Source organism: Tachypleus tridentatus, chromosome 5 (assembly GCF_004210375.1).
Source record: "Tachypleus tridentatus isolate NWPU-2018 chromosome 5, ASM421037v1, whole genome shotgun sequence".
NCBI lineage: Eukaryota > Metazoa > Arthropoda > Merostomata > Xiphosura > Limulidae > Tachypleus > Tachypleus tridentatus.
The window spans coordinates 42,958,729-42,986,152 of NC_134829.1; the positions used below are offsets into that span (position 1 = coordinate 42,958,729).

General features: G+C 34.6%; 1 protein-coding gene across 1 annotated transcript; it reads right to left on the bottom strand.

The window, feature by feature from the left end:
* Window positions 1–1,913: 1,913 nt before the first annotated feature.
* Window positions 1,914–27,424, bottom strand: LOC143251016 (epithelial splicing regulatory protein 1-like). Its single transcript, XM_076502291.1, has 4 exons — window positions 27,136–27,424; window positions 15,254–15,397; window positions 12,340–12,559; window positions 1,914–3,707 (listed from the first exon to the last, which is right to left on the bottom strand). Exons 1-4 carry the CDS (start codon window positions 27,259–27,261, stop codon window positions 3,610–3,612), a joined length of 588 nt encoding a protein of 195 aa, XP_076358406.1. The 5' UTR covers window positions 27,262–27,424; the 3' UTR covers window positions 1,914–3,609.

The window sequence follows — 27,424 nt, forward strand, 5'->3', positions numbered from 1 at the left end:
GTAGGACATTATAACGTAATAGTAAATCCCACTATTCGCTGATAAAAGGGTAGTCCAAACGTTGTTGGTGGATGGTGATGACTAGCAGCTTTCCCACCAGTCTTTCGTTGCTACATTAGGGACGACTAGTGCAGATAATTCTCATATATACTTGCGCGAACTTAAAATAAACTAACTGATTAAATGGTAGATGACAGTCTCAATAGAGTCACTAATATATTATAAAACTTTGCATCTCTTTCAATGGAGGCTACAAATTTAGAATGCATATTTAAAGTGTTATTAGTTAGAGTCTGCCGTGAAAAATAAGTCAGTTTTTCAAAGATCAAACACATTCGTTTTAAATCAATATCAATTTGTTTGACTATGTGCAGAAAGGCAGTAGATTCAGAAGAGGAAGGGAGCTCTAAGCTAACACTTTGCAATTAGTTAGTTCTTTGTACTTGCTTGCAAAAGTTTAGTGTCTTTTTTGGCATAAACCTAACCCTCAACATACAGACAACAGAAACAAGTTTCGGACTTAACGCCTCGGGGCGTGGATTCAGCTACACAGCCCGGGATATACTTAGAACAGAGCCGGTTAGGAGACAAGAAAAAGCGAGAGAACAAACAGGTTCCTCGCTCAAAACGATTGCTGACCGGCTAAACGACATGACTGCACGCAAAACAATTGAAGGTGTTTGATATGAATTCATAGAAAGAGGGGTTGGTGTTCTGTGTTGCACGACAATAGATGGCGCGCCGTTATCACACGTCTATTCTTTGCCCTTTTTCACGTTGCATACTGTTTTTTACAGGTATAAGTGTATGTATCTCCGTTTTCTCTGTACGCTTTCAACCGTTTGAAACATGATTATCTTCTTTATTAATAATATGTTCCATTTTTACACCAATATTTTTAAATTCAGTTTCTATTTTAAACGATGCAAACTACCAAATAAGTATTATTATACTTTTACTTCCACTATATAAAAACTCTGCAGCCCTGGCCCTCAACTAAAGAACAAGGTTGCGTTGCTTTCCCTCCATTGTTTGTTTGCTTTAAAAAAAATGTAGCCCAGACGAATCTGAGCACAACCGAATTCTCGTTGAACTGAAAATTAATTTTAATTCGTTTTTTTACCGATGAAAAAATTGGTTATAGGCATTTCCATAAACAGCGATTTTACATTATTTGGAGTTCAATTGTCGTGGCTGCAAGTTTAACACATTATTCTTAACAGGCCCGATACCGGTATAAAAGAAAAGTGTATTCGTTAGTGACAGCACTTAAAGTAGAACAAATACAGGCTAAACGTTCTTCTTAAAAGAACCTATAGGTAAAAGTGAAGTGTTAGGTCCTGATTAGTGGGCCTGTCATAGCCAGGGAGTTAAGGCATTCGACTCTTAATCCAGGATCGCTGGTTAGAATCCCCGTCACATCAAACATGCTCGCCCTATCAGCCGTGAGGGCCTTATAATGTTACGGTCAATCCAACTCTTCGTTGGTAAAAGAGTAGCCCAAGTGGATGGTGATGACTAGCTAATAATAAGACTCTAGTCTTACACTGCTAAATTAGGCACAGTTAGAGCAGATAGCTCTCGTGTAGCTTTGCGCGAGATTCAAAACAAACAAACCTGATGATGTTTTGTCATTTCGGTGTTCTAGATAATCTAAGTCGATATGAATAAACATCTTCAGTGACTGCTGACTACATATTATTCTTCACCTTTCTATATAATGTTTCATTACAATTGTTGGCCTGAAAAAGAGGTCATGTCATCTTTGGTGATATACATCACCTAAATCAATGTGGTTTAACCTTTCGAGTTGCACTTTATTTTTGTAAATGCGAAATGTTATGTTCCTGTAGATATGTGAACTTTGGGAAAATACGAATATATCGAGTTTATAAAATGTTAAAATTGTCTTCTTTTTTTTTTTTGTAATATAAATATACAGTATAAACCAGTAAAATTAGTAAAAAGTATTCGTGGATGATGTTACATTAAGATACGCTTGACAGCTAGAAAAATACGACACCGTAGCTGTGTCCAGCTCGTGCTATTATTGTTACTCATTCAATTACATATAAGTATATGCAGCTGCAAACAATTTCGAAAAAAAATATTAGCATGCAAAAATTGAAAGTAAAAGTTGTTAGGTAAACCAACTTGTATAAACAACAGAAGTTATTAAATAGCAACCCTAACCCTACTGTGAGAACTAAATTTTGTGATAACTGGAGAGACTTAGCTGAATTGAGCATTCGATAAAACAAAACTAAATAAAAGATAGAAACATGCTCCATTATCACTACTTTTTAAACATGCAGGTTAAGTCTTCATAAGTTCAGCCTTAATAAGGACCGAGTTTGGGTTATGGACAAGATAAAGCAAAAAATTAAAAATTACAGAATAGTCGCTGATCACGTTTTACACTTTCAGCTGCGGAGGATTTATTATCATGACAATTATTCCTGTTAGTAGATTAATAATAGCAATAGGCGGCGGGTATTACTAACTGATGTCCTTCCTCTGGTAAGCAGTTGTACCTTGAGGAGGCTCGGCATGGCCAGCTGTTTAGGATGCTCGACTCGTAATCTGAAGTTCGCGGGTTCACACTAAATATGCTCGCCGTTTCAGCTGTGGTGGCGTTATAATGTCACGGGCAATCCCACTATTCATTAGTAAAAGACTAGCCCAACAGTTGGCGGTGAGTGGTAATGACTGGCTGCCTTCCTTCTAGTCTTACACTGCTAAGTTAGGGAAGGCTAGCGCAGATAGACCTCTGTAACTTTGCACGAAATTAAATAAAGCAAAGAAACTAAATTGTGGATAGTTATGTCTGAAAGTTTGGGTCTTTGTTCTGGCAGTTGAGCTCGTGTTTCACATAAGGCATTTCTCAGTTTGAAAATAGTATCACATAACATTTTTTTTATTCAAAAATATAAATCAAAGATATATTTGTTTAATAGTCTGGTTCAGATTTAATTGGTTGTTTTTAACAATTACCAGTTTTGAAACGTTGCTTGGTTACGCCAGTGAAATGTTGCTTGTATCAAATTTCTGTTTGTGATCTCCGAAACTAAGCATATTTAGTTACACTGATCCATTTTGTAAACAAAAATAAATAAATAAGCGGCGAGTCCATTAAGCTGGTGCAGTTCTTCCAAGTTAATAGTTATTATTATTTCTGTGAATAAGAATGTAATATATTTTCTATACTTATTTAATTAGAATGATTTGATACAGTTTAATAATAAAGTTTCAAAAATGTGGTTTTGTTTTCACTGTCATAATGTGACTTCTTTTTACTGCGTAGCCCACATTTGAGAGGCAAAAACCAGTACGGGAACAACAATCACTTAACTTTGCTTGAACCAAACAACATGTATTTCACTTCGAGATTGGTTACCGACATCCTTTCGCCTTCCAGAAAAAAAAAAAATAATGTTTTTTTTTTTTTTGGATCGAATATTCTCCCATTACCAAGTCAAAGTTGTTATAAAATAATATTCTATTAAATATGGATGTGTTGATTTAAGGAAAAAACCAATACTTTTGGAAGTTATACACGGTGATATCGGTCACATAGAAACAGTTGTCTCACAGTTACAAAAATAGTCTTCACTTACCGTCAGTGACCATCCTGATAATAACCTTGGCCATGTCCTGAACGTGCCTATTGGTAGCCTCGGCTGACTCGTTGGCTTCGATGGCGAGATCTGAGGACAACTATTAAGGACTGATAACTGTCCCTCTATAGGACAGATAAGACAGTTCTTCAGGTAAGACAAACAAAGGTAATTTACAGTATTCACGTTAAAACTTCCCTTTCTTGAATTAACATCTCATTACCATCCAAACTTAGTGATAAGGCTACAAAATGTTATAAGACTGTTTTTTTTAGCAAAAACATCACCTTTGTAAAAATGTACCTCAGAACGGCTGGTGTGGGTATTAACAATTTTATTGATAAGGAGAGAATAACGTGGATCCTCGAGGCATCTGAGCTACAAGTGCACGAGGTAGAGTGTGCACGAGCGTATAATTAAAACATTTCTTTTCCGGTTATTATTTCGTTGTTGCGTTTTAACGTAAGGTTTTCGCGACAGACTTTTCGATTTTTGTTGTTCTCTGCTTATCAATAAAAGTGTTAAGACCCATACCAGCCGCTCTGAGATACACTTTTATTTCAAGTGGGTTTCTCGTCATCAAGAACAAGATAGGTAAATAATTAAGAGGACGAACAGATCGACTCAGCCCATCCTAGGATTTCTGGTTGTTAAGCCCGTATATTTGTTTTCGTTATTTAAACGTAGAAAGACCCGGATGTGCTAAAATAAAGTCACTGGAGGAAATTCTTGTTTTGTACTGGTTAGTTTCGTGTTTTAAAAAAACTTAATACAATGTGGACACAATGGTAATGTTTCATCAGAGATAGAAGAAGGACTGGATTGGTCGAAGTGCCTAAAAAGAAGGATAATTCAAAATGTTTCAGTTTGTACTTTTTTATTGCATCTATCGAAACGACACATTGGTCAACTCTGTATAATATTCTTCACATTAAGATTTGAAAGCTCTTCAACAATTAGAGTAAACTAAACAGCTGTGGATGGAAAATATATATATGTATACTCCCTATTTTACCATTATATATGACAGCAGACCAAAAAAAAACTCTTTTATTATTAAATAAAGTCAGAAAAGTCTGTATTGAAAACCTTAAGTTAAAATACAACAACGTAATAACAACCAGAAAAAAATATCTTAATTATACGCTCGTGTACACTGTATCTCGTGCACTTGTAGCTCAGGTGCCTCGAGGATGATGGATCCACGTGCCTGACGCCTGTACACCACTAACTATGCCCACATCCTCCAAACAAAATTAGTAAGTGTACTACGAGGCTTTTGACGAACAATGTAAGTAATATATTGTGGAGTTTATTGTCTGTTATGTAAACATAATAAAATGATAGAAGGTGGGGGGGGGAAGCTACGTTATTTCCAGATATTAAAATAAATGAAACACAACAGGAAAACGTAACAGCTGCTACTGATTACAGACGGAAGCCCTCTGTATCTTCTATAATGTGTTCTTCCTGACAAAAACTCGTTATAATAAACTAATTAAAATGTACAACCACAAATTCTGAATACAACGATCTGACGTCACACCTTCACATGACTGCTACTTTACGACATTCTCAATCATTGTACAGGTGGTATATGGAGGATTTTCTACAAAATAATGTTATTAAAAATAGACATCTTGCCCCGTATACTGTTATTTTTGCGGTCTGAATTTCCGCTGAAAATTTTCTGTTCGTGTCCTTTATTTCTCTATGTACAGTTCATTTTAATTGTTACTTGAATCAAACTTTAAGACTTTGGACGCTTGATTAAAAAAAAAGTTGTAATAATATCGAGGCTGAGTACGTCATATTAACATGTTTGACAGCGTAGTTACAGTTCATGTCATCAGTCTTGTTATTTGACAACTGTACCCATGTATCGTAGTTTATATAGTCAAAAGCTGCATTGAAGGGTTGTCATGTCTAAAGCAAACAAAACCTTCCTTGCAGGCTTCTCATACGTCATCTAGTGGACGAGAATGAATTTCTCAGCACCCGTTTTACCAGCTCGAACATAGAATCCATAGACGATTAGACCAGCATGGATTGGCATGAATATCTGTTTCATGCTAACAAGTGCTTGAGGTATACAACTGTGGAACAAGTAGTGTAATGTGATACGTATCATTCTTCTTGCTTGAGGTATACAACTGTGGAACAAGTAGTGTAACGTGATACATATCATTCTTCCGATAGAGATTCTTCTTGATTATCTTGCAAGCTGTTACCATGGGTACTTGGACGACTTTCCACTGACCACTGTGTCGGTGAATTCTCAACTGTTACAAAACGCCACGCTTTACTTACCACAGCTGAAATACGACTTGTTTGAGGTCAATTTCTTGATGTTCCTGTCCCCCAAGTTGATCCACATTCCTTCATTTTTCAATACTGTTAAGTACAAAGAATATTCCCGTCTTGGAATATCTGAATCAATGATCTGAGCACATCATTATGACCTTTGTATGTAAATATTTTGCATTGCATTGGGCTATTACATATTCTTTCCTCATATCGATCAACTTTCAGTAACACTATACTACATACAAAATATCAATCAATGTTAGTTAGAATCTAGTCTGATGCGTACTTTTCTATCGTGACTTTATATCAGCTGTAGTTGTCACATAAATTGCTAATTTGCATATTTAAAATCATTCTTAAAAAACGTGCTCAACCCTCTGTAATTTCTTCAATTATACGTTTTTACAGTTTCTATAGGATCTGTCTTTATGAGGGTGTGTGTGTGTGTATTTTCTTATATCAAAGCCACATCGGGCTATCTGCTGAGTTCACCGAAAGGAATCGAACCTCTGATTTTAGCGTTGTAAATCTCTCGACTTACCGCTGTATCAGAATGATTGAGTATAAAAGCAATTTTTTAAGTAATTACAAATAAGAACCCTTTCGAGGTACTGTGGGACAAAGATATTTCAAATGCAAACAGAATATTGTAGATATGATTATAATTTACCATCAGCAAATAGAAATTGATAAGTTTAGATAGACTGTCTTTTTTGAAGTATACAAGACATAAAATATACGCACTAAATAAGAAGTACTTTAAATACAATAGTTCTTTAAAAAAAAAAAAAAAGAATCATCGTGTATCCATAAAAATGTACCACATTTTTATTACACCTTTTTCCGGGTGTCGTTTAACAAATTCAACGTAACTCTGCAGAAAAAAATCTGTGTATGTATGGTCACGGATCTTATACCTGTGTTAGTTAATAAATACTTCTAGTAGAGACCCGTAACTCACCTTGTTAGAATATATGGCACGTTTGTCGTGTAGTAAACTGGGAATATGCCAGTTATGAAATCGTTTTTCAGTAGGGGGCTCCAATACTTTGAATATTTCTTTCGTTTATTTATAGATACCCTAGTTGGTAAGAGATACAGTAAAACTATCAGAAAAGTTGAGTTCACTCTTATTTTCCTACAAAATTTATTCAGAAATACAAAGGTATGATAGTTGTTTCATACTTCTGCCAAAAATACACTGGCATTTAACAATTACTAGCGTTAAAGGATTGACAGTTAGCAATCACTAGTGTCAAAAGATTGACAGTTAACAATCACTAATCTTAAAAGGTTGAGAGTTAAAAACAATCACTAATCTTAAAAGATTGACAGTTAACAATAATTAGTGTCAAAAAATCACTGGTTTCAAAATATTAACAATTACACTACCCTTTCTGTTATAAGATTGAAAGTTACATTACCATTACTGTCAAACGATTGAAAGTTACATTACAATTAATGTCACATTGCAGCAAGTGTCAAACAATTAACAGAACATTAGCACTAATTAAGTAATAATAACCATTACATTATCACTGATGTTAAAATACTAATTTACGGTCAAAAAATACGTTTGTACATCACCACGTGGTGTTAAAATATTAACAGTAACGTGACCATAAGTGTTCAAAAGATAACAGTTATATTACTGCCAGTATTCAAATACTGATAGTTACCACGGACATCGAAAGTTTAACTGTTATATTATAGTACTATTAGTGCCAAATCACCAACGATATATATAATCAATGTATAAAACTAGGAGTGATATTACCACAGTCAAAAGTGAACATGTATGTCACCATTAGTGTCCAAAGGTTAATTATATTATCACCAGCGTCTGAATACTAATAGATATGTCAAATAATATTTTATTATCATATTTACAGTATCATCAAACAAATATCAGTTGGTTTGCAATGACATTGAACAAGCGTCGAGAGGTTTACAATGACATTGAACAAGCGTCGGGAGGTTTGCAATGACATTGAACAAGCATCGAGAGGTTTGCAATGACATTGAACAAGAGAAATTTACATCGAGAGGTTTACATTGAACAAGCATCGACATTGAACAAGCATCGAGAAATTTACAATGACATTGAACAAGCGTCGGGAGGTTTGCAATGACATTGAACAAGCGTCGAGAGGTTTACAATGACATTGAACAAACATCGAGAGGTTTGCAATGACATTGAACAAGCGTCGAGAGGTTTGCAATGACATTGAATAAGCATCGAGAGGTTTACAATAATATTGAACAAGCGTCGGGAGGTTTACAATGACGTCAGAAATTTATAATGAACCAAACAAATATTAATAGGTTTACAAACATGTGAAAAACATAAAATGTTAATAATAATAATGGTGCACAAATATCGTCAGCCAACAGAGAACATTGAACAACTGGTATTAACACCCATATTGAACCTCTTTTTAGCCTTCGAGAGAAAAGCTATCCACTATCTGAGTGCTTTTCTTCTCACGACTTCAAGGAGGCTCAGTCATTCCAAAGATTTTTTAATCAATTTTTAAGTGGTCCCTCAAGTTATATTTTGAATAAAAATGTGAAGCAGCTGTTAAAATTCGTACAATATTGCTTCTAATTTTCAATGTGGATTCGTTCACAAGGTAAAATTCAGGTTACTATTCTAAATACCACAGTATACCATGCTTATATAAAGAGTAATCTCTAACTTTGTCATGTTTCCACTTCCCCAAGAAAAACAATATATAACACGTGGCTAGTATTAAACCCAAACAATTATTATTGCACCTGCTACGTATACAATGTGCTGTTCTGATATTTAACTTTCAGACTTTCTCAACCATTTTGGCCTATAATCAAGCTTGTGCCACACCCTGATTGGTAAAATCAGAACAACGACCCCTTATTTCAAGCCATTTTTTGGATAGCTTGTAGGCGAAGTTGAAAACGAAAGTAGAATTCCAACTGCATGCCAATTGTTACTAGCGGACGGGCTAAAAAGGTTGAATAAACTAGTTAATAATGTTATATAACACCAGGTGTACCAAAACAGATAGGGATAAACTTTTAATATTTACCTTTGTAAATAGTACTTGTACATTAAACATATAAATAAAAATACTGTGTTCAAATATTATAATGTATTCTTTATCACCAAAATCTAGTATTTTGACAAAACGTAATTCCCCCCCCCCCGTCCTAAACCAATCTAAGTTTGTTGCACGCGATAGGATCAAAATGGGGCGTTTCTCTCATTTTTCACCCCAGTACGTAGTTTTTGTGATAACGAAACAACTATAATTTTGGACATCGCTGAAAAGAGAACACGCATAATATTAATTTTGCTTTTTGTTAGGCCCGGCATGGCCAAGCGTGTTAAGGCGTGCGTGCGACTCGTAATCTAAGGGTCGCGGGTTCGCATTCCCGTCGCACCAAACATGCTCGCCCTTTTCAACCGTGGGGCGTTATAATGTGACGGTCAATCTCAGTAGTAGCCCAAGAGTTGGCGGTGGGTGGTGATGACTAGCTGCCTTCCCTCTAGTCTTACACTACTAAATTAGGGACGGCTAGCACAGATAACCCTCGAGTAGCTTTGTGTGGCATTAAAAAAAAAAACACAAGCTTTTGTTTTATTTTAAAACATCTATAGTAGTGTATAGTGCGGCTAAAATAACATGCAGGACACATTGTATGTTATTAAGAGAAGTAATAGTTTAGCATTGTCCACTTTCTGTAGCTCGGACAGTGGTTCTCCAAACTATCACATTCAGTGAATGTATTCTAATGAACCTTTACTTCATGAACCAAATTGCAAGGCAATCCATTAAAGTCCACTACGATACAATACCTGTTAGAATTACCTACTTTTACAAAATATGTGTCATATATCGCTTTCAATAAATAACTAAAATATTCTGTTTTGATTGAATTTTTTCCTTTTTTGTTCTTTCTTTTTCTTCACGTTTTGTTTTGCGTCATAGAAAAAGTACTTTATGTACGCGGAAAGCCCTTGCGCTATATTGGTCACGTGAAACGAAAAGCCATAGCAATTATACTTGGTACAAATTACAGTTCATTTTATTAACTTAACATTTACAGGTACCCTTACTCCGTTTTTCCAGTTCTTCTATATTCCAAATACGCATAGTGTGAATCAATAACTATCCTACTTTTGGGGAACAGACCTTGTTTGAAGGTTGCTAAATAATGCCCCAAGTCAGTTCTGTTTACGTCATGCTATGATACAATACTGCTTTCACAAAATATGAGTCACGTACCACTTTGACGTGCACACACCTCTGGGAAGTCATTCATATTGTTTACCACAGCTAGACCAGCAGAGTTACAGGAACTGTTTTTTACTAAAAGAAATTCAACAGGTTTCTAACCCAGGACCATTAAAGAGAAGAACTAAACATAAAAACACGTGCTTAACGCTTTCCTGACTTTAACATCAACAAATAGCAGGCATGTTAATCGTATGAAATTATTAAGAAAGTCGGGAAAACTAAATTATGTGTTCAAATATGGTTCAGGCATGTAAGCTTTACCAGGAAGTTTAACTTTTAATTTTAAGAATTAAAAATTATTAGAGCAAGGTACGTGAGGAGATGACTGTGACGATTGTTTAATAAAAAGAAATGATGTTATCGTCATTCTTTTTAGAGGAAAGTTGTGAAGTCGGGCACATAAACGCTTAGACTGGAATTTCCTCGTCATGGAAAATAAAATCTAGGACTGTAAAAATCCCACAAGGTGGCGTAATAATTTCTTAATATATCCACTTTCGTTTGGTTAGTTTGTTTTGAATATCGCGCAAAGCTATACGAGGGCTATCTGCGCTAGCCGTCCCTAATTTTGCAGTGTAAAACTAGAGGGTTTGTATGTTTGTTTTTTGAATTTCGCGCAAAGCTACACGAGGTCTATCTGCGCTAGCCTTCCGTAATTTAACAGTGTAAGACTAGAGGGAAGGCAGCTAGTTATCACCACCCACAGCCAACTCTTGGGCTACTCTTTTACCAAAGAATAATGAGATTGACCGTCACAAGCCCCCACGGCTGGGAGGGCGAACATGTTTGGCGCAACGCGGGCTCGAACCCGCGACCCTCAGATTACGAGTCGCACGCCTTACGCGCTAGGCCACGCCGGGCCCAATTTGAGTTTAGAAGTTAATTAAATGTCAGTACTTGTCATATTTATATTTGCCAACAATATTGCTCGTATTCTTACACGAGTATTGCAGCTATTCATCACCTCCCACCGCAAACTCTTTGGTTACACTTTTTACCACTTACTAACGAATAGTGGGATTGACCGTCACATTATAACGCCCCCACGGCTGAAAGGGCGAGTATGTTTGGTGTGACGGGGATTCGAACCCATGACCCTCAGATCACGAGTTGAGTGCCTTAATCACCTGACCATGCCGGACCCCTTTCGTTTGGTAATGTGTTTCATGAAGTTGGCACGAACCTTGTTGTGGACTGCAATTAAATGGTGTTGTCACAGAAACATTCACGATACCCTAAAATTTATCCATGCATATTTTTTGGTAAAATGAAGAAGGTTTGTCATGTTTAGAACTACCTTCTTAACTTCATCTATAAATTAAGAAATAAAATTTTGAAAATATATATAAAATAATATAATTTATAGTCTCGTGCAAAAAAAAAAAAAAAGTCTATGGAAGATTACTGCTTATCGCTTTAATCCTAGTGGTACACGCCCCCCCCCAGTGGCTCAGAGGTATGTCTGCGGACTCACAACGCTAAAAACCTGGTGGGCAGAGCACAGATAGCCCATTGTGTAGCTTTGTGCTTAATTCAAAACAACAACCCCTAGTGGTAAACAACTACATTTGTTTACGAGCTTTATAAATCTGGGAAAGAAATCTCTAAATGGCCTAGTATAATTCTAATAAGAATTTTGTGGCAATCCAAACAATTCATATACAATTCAAAGCAAACATTTTGAAACTTTATACGACAATCCTCGAAGGGATTGTATAGTTTCAGCAAAAACTCCTCGATTACGATTCTGACAACAATCTCCGATACAGTAACATAGTTTCAACATTAATCCTCTTTAAGCTTATGTAGTTTAGCTAGGTTTAAGTGAAAAATTCACATCACAAACCAATGTGATTGTAAAAATTTAATCAGCGACGAAAGATATATGGCATTTCTATAGTAATATAAGACATTGATACAACGCACGAAAGTTATATTTTAACATTTCTCAAAACAAATGTTATTTTAAATTATAAATATAAATTATAAATAAGAGAACTTATGTCAATGCAGATCCATAGTTCATATCGTATCAAATCAGTCACTGCTTTGAATGTTGGAAACTTTAACTTACCATAACTTTATGATGCTTTTATCCCAAAAATGTTAACCCTAAACTTAAGTTTAAAGGATACAGTTAAGCATGTCTTGAATGGAGAGGATTTCGTCCGTATGGTAAAACATTCGGAATTCTTTCCTTAGATCAAAAAATGAGCAAAAATAGTCTGGAAGAGAAAAATTCTTCTTAGTAGCCTCGGGATGAAGAACTTGTCGGAGATGGAGTTGACTGTCGGTAACTAAACAAAAGTTTCTACTGCCCTCACTATCTAATTTGGCTTTCACAAACTGGTCCAACTACAGACAAAAAAAAAACAATTAACATCGTCTACAAAACGTGTGAGACGTAAATCATAAAAATTATTATAACTAATCGGAAATCATGTTAAGGCCAATCATTTTTTGTGGTTTTGTCAAAGTTTCAATCAGGATGTGAAATTCTGTTGATAGAAACTCCTTTACCTCTTGCATTTCTTGATAGTTTGACGTCAAGAGGTACCTTTATTTTCATCAAGTTTGCACTCTATGTACGTGAGGTTATTGCCTGTACTTCTTTAAAACATCAAACATGTTAGAAATAAATATTAGTTACATCTGAAACCTAAACTCTTGTTATGCTACGTGTGATTCACCTTTGTTTGTTTTGAATTTTCGCGCAATGCTACATGGAGACTATCTGCGCTAGCCGTCCCTAATTTAGCGCTGTAAGACTAGAGGGAAGACAGCTAGACATCACCACCCACTGCCAACTCTTGGGCCACTCTTTAACTAACGAATAACGGGATTGACCGACACGTTATAACGTCCCCACGGCTGAAAGGGCGGGCATGTTCGGTGTGAGGGGGATTCGAACCCGCGACCCTTGGATTACGAGTTGAGTGCCTTCACCACCTGGACATGTCGGGCCATGTTACGTCTGTTTAAAATCATATAACAATAACTGAAGAACAAGCTATATATATTACTTTACTTCTATCTTCTTTCAATTTGCTTCAGTATAAACTTGTTACCAAATAATAATCTTTTGGTTAGGCTTAAGTGAAGATTAAGAGAATCTTAATTAGTATTTTTTTGAGAATAAAGAATGTTTTACATTAAGATCTAACGATACAAGGATAGTATTACATATTGTAAGTAGAGTTTCGTCCAAAACTGTTATACCGAGCGATTCACAATTACAGACAAACTAATTCAGAAACGGAGAGATATAGGAAAATAATTGTTAGTGGAATAAGGTGTTTGTCTACCCTAAACCCTGTGACAATATCATTATGGTCGGCTTCAATGCTATGCTCTTCAAAGCTTTTACTAATGTGTAGCATACACCATAAATGCAACTTGCAATGGTTTACACAATAACTAATTAAACGTTTTAAATAATAATAACGAAATCCCCCTCAAAACAACAATAACTACAGGTGTAAAGAAAGACGGGGTAAGTGCCCTAACATTGTTACAAAATGGTGGCATTCAATCAATAGCGATGTTATACTTCTTGTCCAAAAAATGACAAATGCCAACATGACGGCTTTAGTGTTAATATTAGTTGATGTTCTCGGTCTACGGACAATCTGTAAGTTATCCTTCATGTCATCTGAAGCGATCAATGGTGCACGTCTGAGAACCATTTCGTATAGAATGTAGTGAAAATCCAGGCATTCTGATGGACGTTTCAGTGATACTCTTCACAATAAAACCACGTCCAGCTGTACTTCAACTGAATTTTGTACCACTGCATTAGTGATCTGGAAATAAATGGAGCACAAGAGATGTAGGAGCCTTTTATTTTAATTTTATTTTATTTTATTTTAATTTTATTTTTTAACTTTTATTTTATTTTTCTAACTTTTATTTTATTTTTCTAACTTTTATTTTATTTTTTATCTTTTATTTTATTTTTATTTGCTTTTATTTTATTTGTATTTGCTTTTATTTTATTTTTTTGCTTTTATTTTATTTTTTAACTTTTATTTTATTTTTAAACTTTTATTTTATTTTTATTTACTTTTATTTTATTTTTATTTGCTTTTATTTTATTTTTATTTACTTTTTTCGGGGGCGTGGGGTCAATCAATGGTGTAGTTCCCTGTTTACGCAATATTCTGTTCTTGAACCTCGATCTCTGCTGTAGTTGAATTTAGATCTTCTGCAAAATTACTCCATGTGCCATGATGAGCGCCCCAGTGGCACAGCGGCAAGTCTGCAGAACTATAACGCTATAAATTGTGTTTCGATTCCCGTGATGGACACAGTACAGATAACCTGTTGTGTAGCTTTGACCTTAATTACAAACAAAGCGTTGTAATTTGTAGTTTAAAACATCGTGGAAATTTTGGGTCTATGGCAAATATGAATATCATTTCCAACTGAAATAACCCTGAGGTTGACCTTGAATGGTTCCAAAGACATTGTCACAGGGTAGGCCCACAAACACTTCACTCCTTATCACTATCAATTATTTTCCTGCACTATTTCCATATTAATAGATTTCAGAACCACCCTACAACAAAAATGTTTCGTTCCTGTAGTACATAACTTCACTTTAAAAACTTTTATTAAACATCTATGATGCCACTTTCTGTTATGAATGTTATTATCATAGATGTTCCTTACACCTACTTTTAATTAAATATTATTCGTTACCTATTAGGGTATATAACCATTACCTCGTGCAGTGTAAGCGGTCGACGTTATAACAGAAATGTTCATTTGAATTTATCGATAGTATATTTTCATACAAAGAATATTTCCAAACCCTTTATTAACCTGGTAGTGACCTAAGAAGGTCGAAATGTTATCACATGTATTGTGTTTTAAATACAATTTTTTAATACCCATATCAACTGTTACTATTAAATATATATATATACTTCAAGTAGATTCATCGACACCATGAACAATCTAACTTGTTTAGGCTTAAGAAACTGATATAGTAAACGAGCTTTTTAACATTTACTGAACTTTGAATGCGTAGTTTTTTGGAGAACTAACCTCTTCTATGACATTTTCAAGAGCCTGTCCATTCTTCACGGCTTCTTCGGTCAGTTGGAAGATAGATCTACAAGTGTCGGAGAGGAAATTTTCATTCACATCGAAACTCCTGGGTTTTACCAAGTGTTGTTGTACCACCACCACCTATAGAAACACACAGAACTTACAGGTTTCACCACCACCACCTACAAAGAACTAACTGACTCACCACCACCGCTTACAGAAACCAAACTATAGCACCACCACCACTTACAGTGAGCATAATGTTCTTGACACCACCATTTACAGAAAGCTATAGATTTTTTATCCCTACCACCTATAGGAATTGTCAAAGGTTTACGGACTGTTCTAAAACGAAAAATCAAAATTACTCTAATAATACGTTTAAAAGATTATTTTTAAAAACGTCTAGAAAACAGCTTACACACACGGACTAATTGATGATATTAATATTATGTGGCTTTAAAAACATCATAATATTAAAAATATCCCGGGCGAATAGTCTATTTCTAAAAGACAGCAACTCTGTTTTATCTTCATTTGTTCTTCAAATGTAGGTAGAACGTGAGAAGAGATAGAAAAAAATATATTAATAATAACCTGACAGTCCGAATAAAGTCGGAATATTCCAGAAGCATTCGGGTTATCCGGTTTTGTGACTTATGTGTTTATATTTAGGCCGTAGGCATTTGTCAACTATTATAAATACAAATACTACCACTCAAAATATTTCCAACCCAATACCACAAATACATTTTGATGAGTTATAGGCGTGAATAAAGAAAAACGTACTTTCTTACAAAATAAAACGCTTAAAAACCTGGTATAAACCTGGTATCGCATGAAATGTCCAGTAAAAACCGGTTTTTCAATGAAACAGTATATGATTGTGGTAGTTTCTATAGTTTTTAGTGAAAAATCATCTGGTTCGTCCCTCGAAAACTTAATTTAGAATAGTTAAATACGACAAAAATTGCTGCAAAAGTTTGCACAGTGTAAAGCCCTTGAAGGTCTTTTCTCTTCTACTGCAGAATCACTTGGACTGGCACTGGTGGGACCATGCACATCCCCGTACCTCGAGGCGATGTCCTTGCCCAGCCAAGCTTGCGATATAATCGTACGGCCAGGTAGAAGTTGCCGTAGGAACAACAGCGTAATTAGCTAGCCCAGGACGTTGAGCCCAGTTTTTGCAAATCTAGCTCTAGTCATTAGGGACTTTCCATACTTTATAGCGGTTTACGGTTTTCTTCCCCGAGTTATGTAACAGCTGAGATTTTTAGCCGATGTAATCTGCAAGTCACGAGCATAACGTTCGACTACGTTTACAAAATGATTCAAGAGAAACTTCACTTTCACAGATTCATTCAGATTTTAACAGAAATAAGAAGTAACCTTACGTCTTTTACTTAAGTTTTGTTATTGTTTACGATCTGTTATACTTTCGAAGATGTGTGTTTATAGAACTATGAAACAAGCATCAGACACGATCATCTGACCAATAATGGCGGTTGGTCTTTCCGTACAGACGACTGCTATAATCAAACACCCAATGCTCCCTTAGTTAATGGATCAGCGAAAAAGTGCAGAGATTAACAAAGTTAAGATCTGAGATTCGAGACCCCACGGTAAAACAGAAGAAAACAAAGGACTAACAATGATAATTCTCGAATGAAAAATTACCAAGCTTCAATTGGGTGAATAAAAATAAATTGAAAATACAGTTTGTTGAGATCTGGTATATATAAAAAAAAAAAAGGTTAATATGTTGTTCGTTTTGAATTAAGCACAAAGCTTAGCAATCTGTGCTTTACCCGCCACGGGAATCGAAACTCAATTTCTAGAGATGTGATTATGTAGGCATGCATATCGCTCTGCCACTAGGGGCAAAGGTTGTTGTTGTTTTTTGAATTAAGCACAAAGCTACTCAATGGGCTATCTGTGCTCTGCCCACCACGGGTATCAAAACCCGGTTTTTAGCGTTGTACGTCCACAGACATACCGCTGAGTCACTGGGGGGCGGGGGCAAAGGTTAATTTAAAATCCTATATATGGTTTCTCCCAAATGCCCACTGGGCTTCACGTAGAAAACGTTGTTAAGCATTTAAAGGGCAACAGGGCATGCAAAAAGTGCAACAGTTTTTTTTCACCAGCCTTCAAATTATCGACCAGTTTCATACCGCTCACCAACAAACACGAGTCTCTCAAGAAAAGTACAAACCTGAGTCGATGCAACCTGTTTGTGTTCACTAAGTTTAATTTTTCTCCCCTTACGAAACTCGATGCAACGAAATGACCAAACATAAACTTGACACAGGTATTCAATTTCAATTTTAAGGGTATTTTTGTTTGATGGTGGCCATACATTATCAGTGACCTCGTAAACAACAAAATTATAGACCTATAGGCAGTGTATGCATGATTAGTTCCTAGAAGACTGCTTAAGAAGCCAATGAGGGCTCCATTCGAACTTTTGGATTTAATCCAACACATCTAACACGTTTCTCTCAAAATATTTCTTCCGTTCCATATTATAAAAAACTGTGACAAGGTTGTTCTATAAACTTTTGTTTATTGTTTAGCCTGAGAGATATCACTCTATTTGTTATTAAGTACAAAACTACACAATGAGCTATTTGTACTCAGATTATCGCGGGTATCGAGATACGAATTTTTCCATTGTAAGTGGATAGAGATACCACTAAGCCACTAAAAGAGACTCTAAATATCTTTCTTTTAATGAATATCCCGATAGGTGTCTCTCTAAATTTTTATTTTTTATTTGTTTATTACTAGACTATCTGCATTCTGTCGACTGCAGATATCAAAACCCGAATTTCAGCGTTGTGCAAGCGGAGATCTGTGACACTGTGAACGACCTCTAAAAGTTTACCTTCTAATTTTTATAAAGACAACTTTTGTTCAAGCAAGCACAAAGCTGAACTGTCAAAAATAGACCCTTGAATTTTGACAATATAAGCCTCAAGCATATGATTGTGCCATTTGGAATAAAGACATCGTTATAAGAATAAATATCAAATGTTTTTAGAACTGAGATATAGAATCATCCGGCTCTTTATATCGGTAGTTTGTATAACATCGTATTACAATATTTTTAACAAATCTTTCTTCGCTGGTTCATACGAGTTTCCAGTAATATCATAGTAGCATACCTGTTATGTTCGTACTGCACAGGGTCAGTAAAGGACAATTTGTTAAACATTATAAGCAGTTCTATTTGATGTAATGCCACACAAAACACCAAAGTATAGACCACATTTTGCTTGCGTAAGTCGTAATTAACCATAACTCGCAGCGGTTTTGTTTCGTAACAAATATCTTTCGAAAGCTAAATACGTCTTTGACTTCAAACATTCACGAAGATTTCAAAATGTTTGAATATAATTTTTCTTGTGTGTGTTTCTTTCAGAATTTTCGTCAAAGTTACACAAAGCCTATGTGCCCATAGCTGTCCTTAGTTTTCAGCTGATAGACAAGAGGAACAGTAGTTAGTTAATGGCACCTATAACTACCAAATAGTGCAATTTGATTGTCAATCTCGTGGCACATCCACGGCCCAAAATGCATTCTGGGATAAAGAACTATCACATTCAGTCTGTTAGCGCTAACCACTAGGCCACTCTTAGATATAAATAACCAAACATGGCCAGGCATGGCCAGGTGGATTAAGGCGTTCGATTCGTAATCTGAGGGTGCGGGTTCGAATACCCGTCACACCAAACATGCTCGTCCTTTCAGCCGCGGGGGCGTTATAATGTGACATTCAATCCCACTATTCGTTGGTAAAAGAGTAGCCCAAGAGTTGGTGGTGGGTGGTGATGACTAGCTGTCTTCCCTCTAGTCTTACATTGCTAAATTAGGGACGGCTAGCGCAGATAGCCCTCGTGTAGCTTTGTGCGAAATTCAAAACAAACAAACGTAAATAGTAATTAAAATATTTCTCTAAATTACCAACCATAGTTCTACGTTCATCAAAACTAGAACAGAAAGACCCTGAACTGACACGACAACGGAATCAACATAACTTCGCTATCCGACCTCAGCGAGACACCAAATCCTTACTCCAACTAACAAAATCTGCGCGTGCGTACTAAATCGTCCAAGATTTCAAAATTGTCCTTTATCTAGTCTGAAATATATCTAGACAAACATTTTATTCTGGGTTTACACAATGTTAACAGAGGAATAAACTAATGAGAACAATTCAACGATTTACTTTAAATAAATCGTTACGACTTCTTCAGAGCTTAGACCATTATAACCAACTACAACAACATACTGTAACAACAAGATACTGTAATAACTGTTTAATACACCATTATCGTTAACTACAACAACATACTGTAACAACAAGATAGTAAACTGTTTAATACACCATTATAACCAACTACAACAACATACAAGTAAACATTATAATTAACTGTAACAACAAGATAGTAAACTGTTTAATACACCATTATAACCAACTACAACAACATACAAGTAAACATTATAATTAACTGTAACTACAACATAGTAAACTGTTTAATACACCATTATAACCAACTACAACAACATACAAGTAAACATTATAATTAACTGTAACAACAAGATAGTAAACTGTTTAATACACCATTATAACCAACTACAACAACATACAAGTAAACATTATAATTAACTGTAACTACAAGATAGTAAACTGTTTAATACACCATTATAACCAACTACAACAACATACTGTAACAACAAGATAGTGAACTGTTTAATACACCATTATAACCAACTACAACATACTGTAACAACAAGATAGTAAACTGTTTAATACACCATTATAACCGACTACAACAACATACTGTAACAACAAGATAGTAAACTGTTTAATACACCATTATAACCAACTACAACAACATACAAGTAAACATTATAATTATTAACAACAAGGATGGTAAACTGTTTAATACACCATTATAACCAACTACAACAACATACAAGTAAACATTATAATTAACTGTAACTACAAGATAGTAAACTGTTTAATACACCATTATAACCAACTACAACAACATACAAGTAAACATTATAATTAACTGTAACAACAAGGATGGTAAACTGTTTAATACACCATTATAACCAACTACAACAACATACAAGTAAACATTATAATTAACTGTAACTACAAGATAGTAAACTGTTTAATACACCATTATAACCAACTACAACAACATACTGTAACAACAAGATAGTGAACTGTTTAATACACCATTATAACCAACTACAACAACATACTGTAACAACAAGATAGTAAACTGTTTAATACACCATTATAACCAACTACAACAACATACTGTAACTACAAGATAGTGAACTGTTTAATACACCATTATAACCAACTACAACAATATACTGTAACAACAAGGATAGTAAACTGTTTAATACACCATTATAACCAACTACAACAATATACTGTAACAACAAGGATAGTAAACTGTTTAATACACCATTATAACCAACTACAACAACATACTGTAACTACAAGGATAGTAAACTGTTTAATACACCATTATAACCAACTACAACAATATACTGTAACAACAAGATAGTAAACTGTTTAATACACCATTATAACCAACTACAACAATATACTGTAACAACAAGATAGTAAACTGTTTAATACACCATTATAACCAACTACAACAACATACTGTAACAACAAGATAGTAAACTGTTTAATACACCATTATAACCAACTACAACAATATACTGTAACAACAAGGATAGTAAACTGTTTAATACACCATTATAACCAACTACAACAATATACTGTAACAACAAGGATAGTAAACTGTTTAATACACCATTATAACCAACTACAACAACATACTGTAACTACAAGGATAGTAAACTGTTTAATACACCATTATAACCAACTACAACAATATACTGTAACAACAAGGATGGTAAACTGTTTAATACACCATTATAACCAACTACAACAATATACTGTAACAACAAGGATAGTAAACTGTTTAATACACCATTATAACCAACTACAACAAACATACTGTAACAACAAGGATGGTGAACTGTTTAATACACCATTATAACCAACTACAACAATATACTGTAACAACAAGATAGTAAACTGTTTAATACACCATTATAACCAACTACAACAACATACTGTAACTACAAGATAGTAAACTGTTTAATACACCATTATAACCAACTACAACAATATACTGTAACAAGGATAGTAAACTGTTTAATACACCATTATAACCAACTACAACAATATACTGTAACAACAAGGATAGTAAACTGTTTAATACACCATTATAACCAACTACAACAACATACTGTAATAACAAGGATAGTAAACTGTTTAATACACCATTATAACCAACTACAACAACATACTGTAACTACAAGGATAGTAAACTGTTTAATACACCATTATAACCAACTACAACAATATGCTGTAACAACAAGGATGGTGAACTGTTTAATACACCATTATAACCAACTACAACAACATACTGTAACAACAAGGATGGTGAACTGTTTAATACACCATTATAACCAACTACAACAAATATGCTGTAACAACAAGGATGGTAAACTGTTTAATACACCATTATAACCAACTACAACAATATACTGTAACAACAAGGATGGTAAACTGTTTAATACACCATTATAACCAACTACAACAACATACTGTAACTACAAGGATGGTAAACTGTTTAATACACCATTATAACCAGCTACTGTAACTGTAACAACAAGGATAGTAAACTGTTTAATACACCATTATAACCAACTACAACAATATGCTGTAACAACAAGGATGGTAAACTGTTTAATACACCATTATAACCAACTACAAAACTACAACAACATACTGTAACAACAAGGATGGTGAACTGTTTAATACACCATTATAACCAACTACAACAACATACTGTAACTACAAGGATAGTGAACTGTTTAATACACCATTATAACCAACTACAACAATATGCTGTAACAACAAGGATAGTAAACTGTTTAATACACCATTATAACCAACTACAACAATATACTGTAACAACAAGGATAGTGAACTGTTTAATACACCATTATAACCAACTACAACAACATACTGTAACAACAAGGATAGTAAACTGTTTAATACACCATTATAACCAACTACAACAATATACTGTAACAACAAGATAGTAAACTGTTTAATACACCATTATAACCAACTACAACAACATACTGTAACTACAAGATAGTAAACTGTTTAATACACCATTATAACCAACTACAACAATATACTGTAACAACAAGATAGTAAACTGTTTAATACACCATTATAACCAACTACAACAATATACTGTAACAACAAGATAGTAAACTGTTTAATACACCATTATAACCAACTACAAAACTACAACAACATACTGTAACAACAAGATAGTAAACTGTTTAATACACCATTATAACCAACTACAACAATATGCTGTAACAACAAGGATAGTAAACTGTTTAATACACCATTATAACCAACTACAACAATATGCTGTAACAACAAGGATAGTAAACTGTTTAATACACCATTATAACCAACTACAACAACATACTGTAACAACAAGATAGTAAACTGTTTAATACACCATTATAACCAACTACAACAATATACTGTAACAACAAGATAGTAAACTGTTTAATACACCATTATAACCAACTACAACAATATACTGTAACAACAAGATAGTAAACTGTTTAATACACCATTATAACCAACTACAACAACATACTGTAACAACAAGATAGTGAACTGTTTAATACACCATTATAACCAACTACAACAACATACTGTAACAACAAGATAGTGAACTGTTTAATACACCATTATAACCAACTACAACAATATACTGTAACAACAAGATAGTGAACTGTTTAATACACCATTATAACCAACTATAACAACATACTGTAACAACAAGATAGTGAACTGTTTAATACACCATTATAACCAACTACAACAATATACTGTAACAACAAGATAGTAAACTGTTTAATACACCATTATAACCAACTACAACAACATACTAGTAAACAGTATATTTCTCTCAACTACTTGGTATATAGGTTATTTTACCAGCTCACTATAAAACATTTAGTTCCAAAATGCAGTTTTTATTTCGATTTAACAACAAAACAATATCACTTTTTTCCTATTTTATTTTGCTAATAATAAGTTATAGCTCAAACAAACAAGGTCTTTAGGTCCGTCACAAAATATATATGTATAAGGTCATCCTATAAGTAAAGTCCAAAAATTGAATACAGAAAGTGCATCATCATTTCTGTCTTTGTAGAAGACTTTAATGACTAAAATGTGTAGTAGAACGTGTATAGAAATGTTAAGACAAATAAAAGAAACTAACCCAACTCCACTATTTCAGATCATTAATCAAATAAACCCTTATGAAGATGGATGTGTCTGAGAAGCACATTAGGCATATAATGCTTTATGAGTTTAAAAAAGGCAATAATGTAGCAGAAACTACACGAAACATTCAAGGTGTTTATGGTGCGGAGTCTCTTAATGAAAAAAATGTCGAAGATAGTTTCAGAAGTTCAGATCACGTGACTACAGCTCAAGTGATGCGCCACGTTTAGGTCGTTCTGTTGAGTTTGATGATGACTTGTTGCTGGCTGCACTTGATGAAGATTGTGCTGTAACAGTTGAAGAACTAACACTGAAGCTTAATTCAACCCATTCAACAGTTCACCGTCATTTACAACAGCTTGGAAAGGTGTCAAAATTTGGAAAATGTATATCTCATGATTTGACAGAAGCCAACGTTAGCGCAAGTGTTGACATTTGCACTTCTCTGCACTATCATGAACGTAACTCGCGAGTTTTGGACAGGTTAGTGACTGGAGATGAAAAATATGTTAAGCGCCGTAGATAATGGCTTAGTGAAGGTAAACTGGCTAAAGCTCAGCCCAAAATAGACCCACACCCTAGGAAAGTCTTGTTAAGCGTTTGGTGGGATATTGTTGGTGTGATCCACTTTGAGTTGTTGCCACTCAATGTAACGATTACATGAGATTTCTCTTCTGAATAGTTAGAGCGCTGAAAGAAAAGAGGCCTACTTTGATCAAACGTAAAGGTGTTGTGTTACACCAGGATAATGCACGGCCCCATACATCAAGGATAACATCTGTAAAGATTGAAGAGCTAGACTGGAAAATAACTTCCACATCATCCTTATTCTCCAGACATTGCTCCATCTGATTATCATCTGTTCTGAAGTTTGCAGAACTATCTTGATGGAAAAGAACTTGGAATACATGAAGATGTCAAAACTACCCTCTCTACATTCTTTTCCTCCAAACCCCAAGAATTTTATAGAAGTGACATTCAGAAGCTTGTGAATGATTGACAGGAAGTAATTAATAATAATGTAACATACATTATTGATTAAATGACATTAAAAGTGTACGAAATATTTTCTCTTTTTCTGAATCTAAAATCGGGCATTACTTAATGGATGACCTGACATATACATAAAGATACAAGAAATTGACCTCTTTTGAAGTATGTGAGGATCTAAATGACCAGTTTATCGCAGGTGTTTATCTTAGTTTCTAAATCTTGTCACTACGATTACTTTTATATAATTTTAAGGTCTGAACAAGCATTTTTTGACAGAAAGAAGGCATAAAAAACATGCTTAACATAGTAAAAGAAAACGGAGGCAAATGAATCAAAATAAGTGTCAGTTGAATAACATGCTTCGAGATATGGAGGAACATAAGAAAACACAACGTGAAGTTAACAATGAAAGTACTTTAGGATATACGGATAAAAAGAGAAACAGAGAGAGAGAAAGAACGAGAAGGAAGAAATGTCAAATATTATGGAAAAAATAAGAATTTTAAGTAAAGATGTTTAAAGTAGGAAGTCATATGAAAAGTAAAGAAACAGTCAGAGCAGCAGGACAGATCAGCCTCCAAGAACGAAGGCACAACAAGTTCTTCAAGTCACATACAATGGAAAGTGTAAAATAACTTTTCAGTAAATGATCATTTTTAACTTGAAATAAAAACACAAAGACATTAGGGAATATAAGGAATAGAACCTTCTCAATCAAGTGATAGATGTTGAAGAAATGCAGTTAGGGCGAGAAATGTATTTTGAATAAAGCTTGTCACAAAATCTGTGTCCACAAATAAAATAAGATAAAACAGTTGCCACCACTATCGAAGTAATAAATACCAGATTACTACAGTGTTATTCTATTTTATAACGTGTAGTAACGTATTTAGTATATACAAGAGTACTGTTTGTTTATTTTACATTTTGATAAGCTACACGTGGGCTGTCTGAGCTAGTCGTCCCTAATTTAGCAGTGTAAGACTAGCGGGAATGCAGCTAGTCATCACCGCCAACTCTTGGGCTACTCTTTTACCATGAACAATGGATTTAAGCGTCACATTATAACGCCCCAAGACTAAAAGGACACCAGTAGAGCAGTTAATGGCAAGAAACTTATCATAATAGGAAAATAAAACAAATAATATAAATATGTTTCTCTTTAATCATTGGTGTTACCAATGTTTATCTGTTTATATGTTTCTCTATTTCTTGTTTATCAAAATTAATTATTTTATATACATTTAAAACTGTTTGGGGAAAAAAAACAGTTTTATTTCAAATAAATTTCCTGTTAATCGCATGTCATTGAGGCTACCATTAGAACGTGCTATTTATCGGAAACCTGACGTTAATAAAGTGTGGTTAACTTTGCTTTGCAACAGAAGTTTACCAATTAAAGTGTAATGTTCGTAACTAAAAAAGTTGAATAAAACATTTCACTTCCTTCTAAATAATCAACATTTTCGAGCTTTAATATGTTCATTCATATATTAAACATACGGCGTTACAAACTTGTCAATGATACTAAAACAAAAAGTTAGCCAAAACCATACAAGCGTGATCTAGCAACTGCTTCAAGTTTCATTTAACATACATAGTCCGAGAAATTAAAATAGGTTGTGAAACTAAACAAAAACTGGTGTTTGGGTAACAGCAAAAGTCTCGTGTTCGAACCGGTCACGTTTAATGATTTTGAAATTGTCTGCACAAAAAAAAACAGTTTATATTGACACTTGCGATTTTTGATAGTAATATTTGTTTAATGGAGTACAGGAATCTTCAACTGATAATACATATTGTTGTTTCGTATCGCTGCCGCACCTCAAACCTGTTGCGTCGTTCGTGGCAAACTCTACTCGCGCAGTGATTGGTTCACGAAAATCTAGCCACCTGTTTTGAGCGGAGATCGGCTAAGCCTAACAGCTGATGATGGACGTGGCACCCAATTAACAAAAGTTTTTTTTTAACAGTTTCACGATGCAAATATAGATTATATTCATCCATAGAACTTAACGAGTACGGTATTTTTTATCTAGAAAAGGAAAGTACTGTGAGCATTAACTTTTTTAACTCTTTTAAAAAGATAAATATATCAGTTTATTTCGAAGGTGAAAGTTTTCCATGTATAGCATTCTTTCCGCCTTTAGATAAGAATGTAAGTAACAATTTCAAAGAGAGAAAGCCGCTGTATGATGTTCCAAAATACGGAAAACAAGAAACTTTGTGATAAAACTTGAAATACAGCTTTAAATATTTTCTCATACTAGTTAACTAGTCGAGCAGTTACAATGCAAACTAAGTTACAGAATCGCGATGAACGTCAGGTTGGTACTGTTTAGATTACACGAATGTATCCTACACGTTTAAAAATTTAGTGTTTGGTAAAAGTGACGGCGCACCAGCCGAACAGCGCGTCGTTGGAAAAGCAGCTGTCCTGTTTTTAGCTTACCTTGGTGTTAACTAGGTCCACCACTAACCAAGAGAATAGAACCACCTCTTGCTCGTCAGCTCCCAAGTTTTCCCCGTGTAGCCCGGCTGTCACCACGTACACCACCACCGCATATCGAACCGTCATTGCCCAAGAAGAGAAAAGATTCCTACAACCGTTTTCCCAGTGTGAAAAAAAAATTAAAGCCCTTATACCTGTGCTACAACCCTACCACTGAAACCCGAGTCACTGTTCTGTGCTCTTTCTACTTTAGAAGTCACTTCCTTAGCGTATTAGCGATCTGTCCCAC

Bases quoted from the DNA above. Each gene is read 5' to 3' on its own strand.
- LOC143251016 (XM_076502291.1), bottom strand. From the start codon at position 27,261: ATGACGGTTCGATATGCGGTGGTGGTGTACGTGGTGACAGCCGGGCTA. The intron at 12,560-15,253 runs GTTAGTTCTCCA...TTTTGTCTGTAG, and splicing joins TTGAAAATGTCATAGAAGAG to TTGGACCAGTTTGTGAAAGC. The intron at 3,708-12,339 runs GTATCCTTTAAA...AGTTGTCCTCAG, and splicing joins CATTCAAGACATGCTTAACT to ATCTCGCCATCGAAGCCAAC.